The sequence below is a fragment of the Saccostrea cucullata genome, unplaced genomic scaffold (assembly GCF_032062105.1).
Source record: "Saccostrea cucullata isolate Sc308-1 unplaced genomic scaffold, CSIRO_AGI_Scuc_v1 ctg198, whole genome shotgun sequence".
Taxonomy (NCBI): domain Eukaryota; kingdom Metazoa; phylum Mollusca; class Bivalvia; order Ostreida; family Ostreidae; genus Saccostrea; species Saccostrea cuccullata.
The window spans coordinates 399,017-410,045 of record NW_026931182.1 but is presented as its reverse complement, the minus strand read 5'-3'; the positions used below and the strand labels follow the sequence as shown (position 1 = coordinate 410,045).

General features: G+C 32.5%; 1 protein-coding gene across 1 annotated transcript; it reads left to right on the top strand.

Annotated features, from left to right (window-relative positions):
• The first annotated feature begins 348 nt into the window (after nt 1-348).
• On the top strand, nt 349-8,949 carry LOC134231700 (putative nuclease HARBI1). Its single transcript, XM_062713676.1, has 7 exons — nt 349-656; nt 2,337-2,674; nt 2,828-2,991; nt 7,220-7,309; nt 7,670-7,723; nt 8,467-8,535; nt 8,736-8,949. Exons 1-7 carry the CDS (start codon nt 450-452, stop codon nt 8,882-8,884), a joined length of 1,071 nt encoding a protein of 356 aa, XP_062569660.1. The 5' UTR covers nt 349-449; the 3' UTR covers nt 8,885-8,949.
• Nucleotides 8,950-11,029: the final 2,080 nt, after the last annotated feature.

Below are 11,029 nucleotides of genomic sequence, written 5' to 3'. Positions count from 1 at the left end.
TATGAAGAGAAACGAAATAAATATATAAATAAAAACGAAATTATTAAATAAAGAGAAACGAAATTATTAAATAAAGAGAAACAAAATTAATATATAAAGAAAAAACGAAATTATTAAATAAATCAATTCGCTTTTCTTTATTTATTAATTTCGTTTTTTTTACTTTTAATAATTTCGTTTCTCTTTATATATTAATTTCGTTTTTCAAGTAGAAAACTGAAACTAAAATACGGAATTTATAGATGTGCATGGTAAGGGTCTGTAGCCAGTTTTACTAAAGGTCGTAAGTCAAAACGTAGGCGTAAACGTAGACGTAGACGTAACTTACGTCGATTTTGCGTTTTACTAAAGATCGTATCTTACGATTTGACGTAGATTTACGTGAAAATCTACTTGTGCTCCATAGCAGCCGTAAGAAATCACTTAGTGTTCTCAACTTCTAAATAAAAATGGCGACTATATTATTTATGCAGCGTTCTTTGCGCAAACAGCGTGTTTTCCGAGACAGAAGCCAGCCATTGGATTCTTTCGACGACTCGAAGCTCATTTCTAGGTACCGTTTCCCTCGAAGGATAATTTTTGATTTGATCGATGGGGTAGATGAGCAACTTCGGCCATATACAGAAAGATCACATGCTATCCCCACTCAGTTGCAGGTAATAAACATTGAAACTGAAAGTATCCGTGTCACATCCTATGGCAACGGGAGTTTCTAAACGATAAACCGTTAGGTCAAGAAAATAATAATCCGGTAAAAGTAGACAGATGATAAAATTATACTTAAATATCTTAATTTTGTTACCCTAGAGTATGTACTAAAAGGAAATCATGAAGAAAGAAAACAGTTCTCTATGGTGTTAAAAATTAAGGAATAAATAAAATCCCTGTTTGTTTATTGTGTGTTTTGGAGGGTAAACAAAATTCTTTTTGAAAGAGCATTTATTCATACACAACACATACATGTAGTGACGTACACATATCTTGTTAACACTTAAGTGTTAGTTTTTTTTTTAATTTTCGGTTACATGAATTTTGTTAAATGAGTTTTAGCGGGAAAATAATTAATTCAACAAAATTGAAAATTCAATTAACACAGACGCTTTAAATAGTTTTTTAAATTTAATATGGTTTTATAACTTTATTTTATCAAAACAAATTTCATAATTTACATAAGAATGAAAACATAATTTAAGGGGATGAAGGATGTATGGTCACGTGACTCAGTTGATTTACGTCATAATCTCTGATAAAATATGTACAAAACGAGATTGAAACCACAGTACTTGTATAATTTTTTTGACTGTTTGTTTGCGTTCACCATCTAGTATAAAAATATCCGAAAACATTCAAAATTTCTTGCAAATATTATCAAATTACGGAATAGATTAATCCACTCTGCCGTTTCCCTACTCTGCGCGTCCAGTGCGTCTTTGACGTCATAGTGGATCTCTTAGTTCAGTAAGATCATACATCGTACAAACGGGTAGTATAAAATCATAAAAACGGGCCATAATATGTACATGGTAGGGTATTTTGTAAATTTCAGAACGAAAAAAAATTTTTTACATGGTTGTTGACGGAAAAGTTCTGTGGGTTTGTCTTATTTCGCTTATTTCAGGAATGTGTGACGTCATAGTTGGGTTTTCCCGTACTCGAGAAATGTAAACATGACACGTTTTTCTCATGATCACGACTCGTTTAACTTTGCCCCGTGCAATATTGAGCTCAGCTTCACCAATCGATATTTTTACAGTTAATCAATACAATGACGACCTTGAACTTCGACGTAAATTTTCAAATATTGAATGATAGGATTTTTTGCAAATTAATTTTTTTATGGTTCAAGTTGTCCTTAAAAAAGTCTTAAATTTCCGTCTCCAGTTGTGGTGTTACAAAAGAATTTTGCTTTTTCGAATTTTTAACCCTATTCATACTCTAAAATATTTTAAAAGACACATTTCCGCTAGTATATTTTTTATCTATGGTGAAGAATTTCAATTATCGACCGAGTAATGGACCCAGAAACACGGAGAATAAAAACTCCGCATAGACACTCTGGGGCATGGTATTTGTCACTCAATATCTCAGAAATAAGTCTAGAAACCTATTGATATGTCTGCTTTATAGTATGTAGGACATAATAAATAAGATAAATACAAAATATGAAAAAATTAAATGACAGGTATTTTTTCAGCTAAAGGTCCTTCATCCCCTTAAAAGTTATATAAACCGAGTTCTAACTATCCTCCAGAAAACAGAAGCTTTTAACTTCGTATATGATGAAAAGTGTGACCTGTAATTTTTTTAAAAAAATATTCTCATTGTTCCTATTTCAGGTCCTATGTACGTTGCGTTACATTGCAAAAGCAGATTTCTTTTCGGAAGTTGGAGATGTTCACGGGGTTTCGAAATCGTCCGTTTCAGTATGTTTACCAAGGGTGTGTCAAGCCCTTTGTGAGCACTTGCAGAACATTAAATTCCCATCTTCAGTGCACTCTTTAAGGAAAATAAAAGACGAATTCCACAGCATCGCCCGTTTCCTCAACGTGGTAGGGGCTATTGACGGGACCCTCATCCCCATCAAAGGGATGGGTACCGAGGATGAACACATATATGTATCGAGAAAAAAATTTCATGCCCTTAATATCCAAGGGGTTGTGGACGCAGAGATGAGGTATGCTTAAATATTTTTTGCAAACTTGTACAATGCAGTCCACTTACAAAAGTTGTTACATATTTTAAAATGGAGAACATTTTGTTTCTCTTCCTGCATGCTGAATTTTCTTTACAATCTCACAATGTCATAATGATCATACTTTTATTTAAGATTTCTAAACATCAATTGCCGATTCCCAGGCAGTGCGCATGATGCATACATCATGTCAAACTCCACCATTCCGGACATTATTGCTAAATTGCCAGAGGGTGGTTGCCTGCTGGGTGACTCTGGTTATCCGTTGAAAGATTTTCTTATGACACCCTGGTCTGGCAGTGAGCACGATTATATCTTTCCTCCATTGGTGTCTTGTTTTTATTAATGATGGAAATTCTTTTATTAACTGTTACCATATTCTCCAGTCCTCTTTTTCCTACTGGTTCCAGACTCTTCTTACTCTTGCACGTTTGTGATGGCAAAGCTGAAATGTAAATTATGAAAACAGATGTAAAAGACATTTGGTAAATTTTTATCTTGAAAGAAAACATCCAAGTAACACTAATGACAAAAGAATACATTGCTTAAAAGCATTTCCATCATTTAAATTTAAAGCTAAAATTTTTAGGTCACCTGAGTAAAGTTTGGTACCTATTGCTATCTGTTTTCGTCCCTCCTGGGGCCAGAGGGGTGGTGCTAAAACCACCAAAATTAATCATCAAGGTGAAAAATTTTGAAAATTAGGTCAAACATGAAGGTCAATGATTAATGGGTCATGATTTGAACAACTATGAATCTAAGTTACCTGAGGATGTTTCCATATAAATATGATCCTTCATGCCTTTGCTATTCTGAAACAAGAGGCCCATGGGCCACATCGCTCACCTGAGCACTGTGGCTAGGAAAAAGTAGAAATTGGTTTATTATTGAAAAGTTTAAATCCAAAAGTAGTTCCATGTCCAGTCATGACTTTGCTATTCGTGAGAAGAAGATTTTTAAAAAATTTTCCTATGTATTTCTATGTAAAACATTGGTTGGCCATTGTGGCCCCGCCCTACCCCTGGGGGTCAAGATTTGAACAAACTTGAATCTACACTACCTGAGGATGCTTCCATATAAATATGATCAATTATGGCTTTGCTGTTCTTGAGAAGAAGATTTTTAAAGAATTTTCCTATAAGTTTCTATATAAAACTTTGGTCGGCCATAAAGTGGCCCCGCTCTACCCCCGGGGGTCATGATTTGAACAAACTTGAATCTACACTACCTGAGGATGCTTTCATATAAGTTTCAACTTTCCTGGCACAGTGGTTCACTGGCTCTTGAGAAGAAGATTTTTAAAACATGCCACAAAATTTATATTAATTCCCAATTATCTCCCCTTGAATGAGGGTGTGGCCCTTCATTTGAACAAACATGAATCCCCCACACCCAAGGATACTTTGTGCCAAGTTTAGTTGAAATTGGCCCTGTAGTTTTAGAAAGAAGTCGAAAATATGAAAAGTTTACTGACAGACAGATGGACGGACAGTTAGATGCCGGACAAAATGTGATCAGAAAAGCTCACTTGAGCTTTCTGAACAGGTGAGCTATGAATAATGAATGAAAAGTGTCAGATATCAAGTATAGATGTATACATACCAGTACATGGAATTGAGGGCTCTTCAGAAGTTACATGTATGTCAACCACACATTCTAAAATTTAAAAATCTTGATGTAATATACATGTATTAGATAGCTCATACAGTGTATGTGAATAAAATAAAAGAAAATGTCTTTCATATGTAAGAATAATTCCAATAAAATTTTATTTTTTCTTATAAATGATGAATATTTTCTTAGTGCATGCATACTAGTCGAAATAAATATATTTACATTCCACATTTAATTTGCTTAAAAAGTTTGAGGTAAGCTACAGCAATGAAGGAATAATAGACCATCATAATGATAGACGGAAAGGGGAATTTCATGAAGGGGGCTCAGAAAATGTGAATTTTGATTATAAAATCAACTCTATGACTAAACCAGATTACTATAGACAAAATGTATGAATATATATTCCTTTGACCTGAAACATTGTTAGATGTTGCACTGCAATCTCCAGTTGCTCTTGGACAATTCAAATCACGATTCAAATCCAATTTCCCCTTTGTTTGACCTGTTCATCAGATATAAAAAAAAGAGTATAAATCAGTACATGTATAATGCTTACAAAATTTTACAGCTAGATTTCCAATCATGAAGCATATGCATATACAGATAAAGTTCTTTGTATATGCATTTAATTCATGAAAAGTAAATGTCTGAGATTCATGTAGATGCAGAAATGTATTTCTCTGTTTGAGAAAATTTGGACAGATAAAGCATAGAGCTACAGATCCAAGCATTGTAAAATCATTCGATTATCGCTGAAGCTTATTGTCGCTCACTTCAGATATTTTGCTTGCATATGTTTAAGACCGCTAAAAAGTATATAATGTATCAAGGGTAATAGTTAAATATATGATTAATTATAGGATACCAATCTAATAGTCAGAATAAGATTAAACTACACGAAATAAAAGCCTACAGTAGCGACAAATAATCATCAGCGTATAAAATCGAAGGTTTTTACAATGCTTGCCTTGGATCTGTAGCTCTCTACTAGTACTTTATGTGTCCGAATATTCATAAGCAGATTGAGAGCTACAGTTCTGCAGCTAAGATTCAGTCATTAGGCCACACCAATAAAAAAAATGTTTGCCGGACCCGCATGCTTGTATTTAAACAAAATTATACACTGTCAAATAATATTCATTTAAAATCCCCGCACCCTGGGGATTCTGTGCTGTTTTCTGTATATTTCCGCTCTATTTATCGTACCTTTAATCTACTTACTCTGCAAATCAGAAAAAATACAATTGTCTGCTCAAATTTTTTCATGCCCCGCTTAAAAATCTTGCCTACAAAAAAGTCATAATATTATATTTAACAGCTAACCCGCTCGTACTTTTTTCATCGTTTAGTAAAACTCGGTACTGAACCAATGAATCATTCCATAAAGCGCACATATTATAAAGCATCACCTCGTAACTCTTTACGCCTTATCTCGACATTACAAATGTGTGGTGGAAATGAAAAATTAAAGAAGATATAAATATCAAATTAACAAAGGTCGAAAAAAATATGTGCACACAGCCTAAAATTCCCATTTCCGTAAACAATTCATAAACTATTCAATTTTGTTTACGGGAAGTTGTTGCTTTGTCACATCCCCACATCGTTGTTAGAGTCTGTAAGCCTGGACTTGGAGAGGATGGTCGTTTCTGTTTGCATAGAATTAATGACATTTCAATAAAGCTCGTGAATCGCGAGAAGTTCAAGACCTTGAGTATCGTTTTACTGAATTCCCATGAACTTAACCTAGCGTCCTCTCTGTGTACCCATAAATCTTAGGTTGTTGAAACTATAAAGAGAAAAATGATTTGATTACTTTGTGGGATTTGTTTTACGCAAGAGTGTGCATTGTTTGTTCACAAACATCACTGACTTATAAATACAGATTGAGAATTTGTCATTTCGAATTTGTGAAATCATGTTATATAGTAGCTAGTCATACACTACCACTGACTTGTAAATAGTACAGATTGAGAATTTTACATTTATTAAGACCAAGAAATCAAAAGTGTTTTACTTTATTTCTAATATAGTGAGCAATCATTAAAATCTACTTATTGTAACCTCTTTGACTTGTTTAATTTTTTCACTTGTTCTCTTTAAACATTTTTTTACAATATCAAACAAACCCACAAAGTCCGATCAGTAACGTATTATTTTACGGAATTTTCTAATACATGTACTGTAAAGCCATGGGGATTTCCTAAATGTTAAAAATTCAACAGTACATAACAACGGAATCTTAACCTTCACGTTTATCTTAACTGCAGGGATTTTAAATTAATATTATTTGTATAATTTTGTTTAAATACAAGCGTGCGGGTCCGAAAAACATTTTTTTTTTATTGGAGTGGCCTAATGACTGAATCTTAGCTGCAGAACTGTAGCTCTCAATCTGCTTGAGAAAATTAGGACACATAAAGTAGAGAGCTACAGATCCAAGGCAAGCTTTGTAAGAACCTTAAAAGCTTCGATTTTATACGCTGATGATTATTTATCGCTACTGTAGGCTTTTATTTCATGTAGTTTAACCTTTCTCTGGCTATTAGATTGGTATCCTATAATTAATCATATTTTTACTATTACCCTTGAAACTTTATATACTTTTTAGCGGTCTTAAACATATACAAGCAAAATATCCTAAGTGAGCGACAATAAGCTTCAGTGATAATCGAAGGTTTTTACGATCTGTAGCTCTATGCTTTATCTGTCCAAATTTTCTCAAGCAGAGAGATACACTTCTGCAGCTACATGAATCTCAGACATTTACTTTTCATAAATTAAATGCATATACAAAGAAATTTATCTGTATGATAAAATTGCTTTATGATTGGAAATCTAGCTGTAAAATTTTGTAAGCATTAAATACATGTACTGATTTATACTCTTTTTTTTATATCTGATGAACAGGTCAAACAAAGGGGAAATTGGATTTGAATTGTGATTTGAATTGTACAGGTGCAACCGGAGATAGCAGTGCAACATCTAACAATGTTTCAGGTCAAAGGAATATATAACACATTTTGTTTATGGTAATCTGGTTTAGTCACTGAGTTGATTTTATAATCAAAATTCACATTTTTTGAGCATCCTTCATGAAATTCCCCTTTCCGTCTATCATTATGATGGTCTATTATTCCTTCATTGCTGTAGCTTACCTCAAACTTTTTAAGCAAATTAAATGTGAAATGTAAATATATTGATTTCGACTAATATGCACTAAGAAGATATTCATCATTTATGAAAAAAAATAAAATTTCATTGGAATTATTCTTACATATGAAAGACATTTTCTTTTATTTTATTCACATACACTGTATGTGGTATCTAATATATTACATCAAGATTTTTAAATTTTAGAATGTGTGGTTGACATACATGTAACTTCTGAAGAGCCCTCAATTCCATGTACTGGTATGTATGTATGTATGTATACTTGATATCAGAAACATTTCATTTATTATTAGCTCACCTGAGAAGAAAGCTCTAGTGAGCTTTTCTGATCACATTTTGTCCGGCATCCAACTCTCTGTCAGTAAACTTTTCACATTTCCGACTTCTTTCTAAAACTACAGGGCCAATTTCAACTAAACTTGGCACAAAGTATCCTTAGGTGAGGGGGATTCATGTTTGTTCAAATGAAGGGCCATACCCTTATCCAAGGAAGATAATTCAGAAATAGTGAAATTTTTTTGTGTTTTTTGTGTTATGTCTTAAAGTTCTTCTCAAGAACCACTCTCCCAGAATAGATGAAACTTAAATGGGAAACATCCTCAGGTAGTGTAGATTCAGGTTTCTTCAAATCAATAACCCCGGGGGTAGGGCAGGGCCACAACAATCTAATTAATATAAGATGTTAGATCCACTCACATACTCACTACACTAACATCTAACAACATCCCATAGAGGGTCACGTCAGAGGTCAAATTCTATCAACCAATCAAATTGTCGCTGGCAAAATCATCGGATATTTGTTGACGTTACCAAATAGAATAAGTCTAGAGTTGTTCCAAATTTGACCCTTGAAATGAAAAGGGTAGACAGGTCTGTATTACTAGTGAGCATTGGATTATAGACTTATTGTTTTTAATTAAATAATTAAATTAACATAATAATACTCTATTCAACACTTAACTAAAGACAATTTTTCTTCATAGCATCAGAGAGTTTGAAGAAAGATTTGAAGAAGAGTCAAGATTCTAGCAGGAGAAAAGCTGAGCAAAATGGTACAGTTACAACACATTAGTGCATACTTTATTTTTAAACACATATTTTACTATGCAACTCATATTTGAATTAAGTTGAGACAATATAAACCTTTACCATTCTTTGTATATTATATTATTATATTTTAAAAATTTATATAGAAATGCAAAGGAAAGGGACTTCATTGGTTGATATTGCGAATGCCCCTCCTTTTTTCTAGGAATGGAAGAGTTTGTAAGAATGAAGAAGAAAAAGTCGGAATTAGAGGAAAGAAAAGTTATAGCTCTAGAAAAAATTGCAAACACTCTTGAAAGATTTCAGGACCATCAAGCCTCAGAGTTTTCTCTCTCTCCCATCATTAAGTTTTAAATATTTAATTCTACTTTTGATGATCAAATATTTATAGACTTTGCCTCATAGGCTTATTATCTCTACCAAAGAGTACTAGTATAAAAATTGTATGTGTTCACTATAATGTGGTATTATTTTAAACATGAAATATATTCTTAAAATTTTCAAGACTGTTTTGAGGTAATTTTTTTCCTTAAATTCTCCCGGTAATATTCATAGTAAACATTGTGTTTAAACAATATGAGCTGCAACTTTGATCTCGGATAATTTTGTTGCAAAATTGTAAATAAGTATTTAAATGACAGAAAAATACAACAACAATGTAATTAAACATCTGTTGTTTTTATTTGAATGCGATGGAAAAACTATTTATGAGCTTTGATTTAATCAAAATTACATTATTGTCGTCCTGTACAATTATGATTTCTTATATAAAATTGTATATTGGACTGTATATATGGAAGTCTCTTTTCTGCATTAAAATAGTCTAATTGATCTAAAAGGTTTTAGTTACATAAAATTCATCACAACACATTTGAACAGCAATATGACTTATAAAAATTCATCCCATATTGCTTTTTTTTCTTTTCAAGAAATACAAATTAAGTTCCTCATGCTTTATTGATATGAGGGCATTCTCAAGTAGTATAAAATCCCCCCCCCCCACCCCAGTAAACTATGCAATACCCAGTTCCTTCAGTTATTGAATTTAAGCTCAAAATAAACTTAATTTGATTACCTTCTGTATTTTTTGTCTAAATAGAACAATTACTTCTCCGTAAAACAAGGCATAAAAATTTAATATATGGTTACACTGTATTTCTCTTCTAGGGTAACAGAGATTAATATATATAAGGAATGAATTAAATAGCTACCCATTTTATACGGTATAAACTGGGTTGGGACAGTTTACGCTTTATAAACCGCGAAGCGTAAACTGATCCAACCCAGTTTATACCGTATAAAATGGGTGGCTATTTAATTCGTTGTTTATAATTTAATTTTCATTCATTTGATGTAAGAAAAAAAGATAATTGTTCTAACAAAATGACTTTAATTTGTACAAGATTTGAATGTAACGTCAGGCGGATTGATACGTTTTTGACGTAAGTCATTGTGACGTAGGCAACCCATTTTATACGATATGAAGTAATTTTTTTATCCAATCAAATGCAGCGTTACAACCAGAATTTAATTTTAAAAGTATAAGATTATAGTATTCATATATTATTTATTGTTACTACATTTTATTAAAAAAGAAATTACAAATTCAAAATACAACGGGTTCTTCATTATTTTAGCTTGTCCTCCTATCTACAAAATAAAAAAAAAATATTGCGTATGAAATGAAAGTTACTTAAACTGAAAAAAAACTAGTGCTAATTGTAACGGTTACCGTTACAGATGTTCCCCAAACGCTCCCCAACTCCCTTTTGGTGGCATATTCCCTGTAATCTATATTAAATAAGAAATACTTTATGGTATTTAGACTTAATCAAGGTCTTCCCAGAAAAATACAAAATATATTTAAAAATAGGCATTGCACGCGTGTTCATGTGCGTAATGACCATATTAACTTGTCTACACTATCTAAAATTTTAATATACTTAATATCAAAGCATTTGATCCAAAAGTATTTAAAAATTTACTCATTCCAGTGTATTTCTAATTTTACTCATTTCACGTGCACGCACGTGCATAATGTCTTTACCTTCTTGTAGGAGTCCCTTATATTTATCTATGTTCTAAATCCCATCGTGTTTGGTTGAAAAACAAGGGAGTGATAGCCATTTGAAGTTCCAGCCAATCAGATTGCAACACACATGCATGCGCGAGATTTCATAAATTTTTATCGTTATCGTATTGAAGGATATCCTAATGCATGACTATGTTTTAAATTTCAAAGCATTTCGTCGAAAAACAAAGGAGATATAGCCATATAAAGTTTCAGCCAATCAGATTGCAGCACACGTGCATGCGCGTGATTTCATGAATTTTTTTCTGTATCCTATTTTAGGATATCCTAATGCATGGCTATGATTTAAATTTCAAAGCATTTCGTCGAAAAACAAAGGAGATATAGCCATTTAAAGTTTCAGCCAATCAGATTGCAGCACGCGCGCATGCGTATGCTTTCATGAAAATTTTTATATATCATGCTAT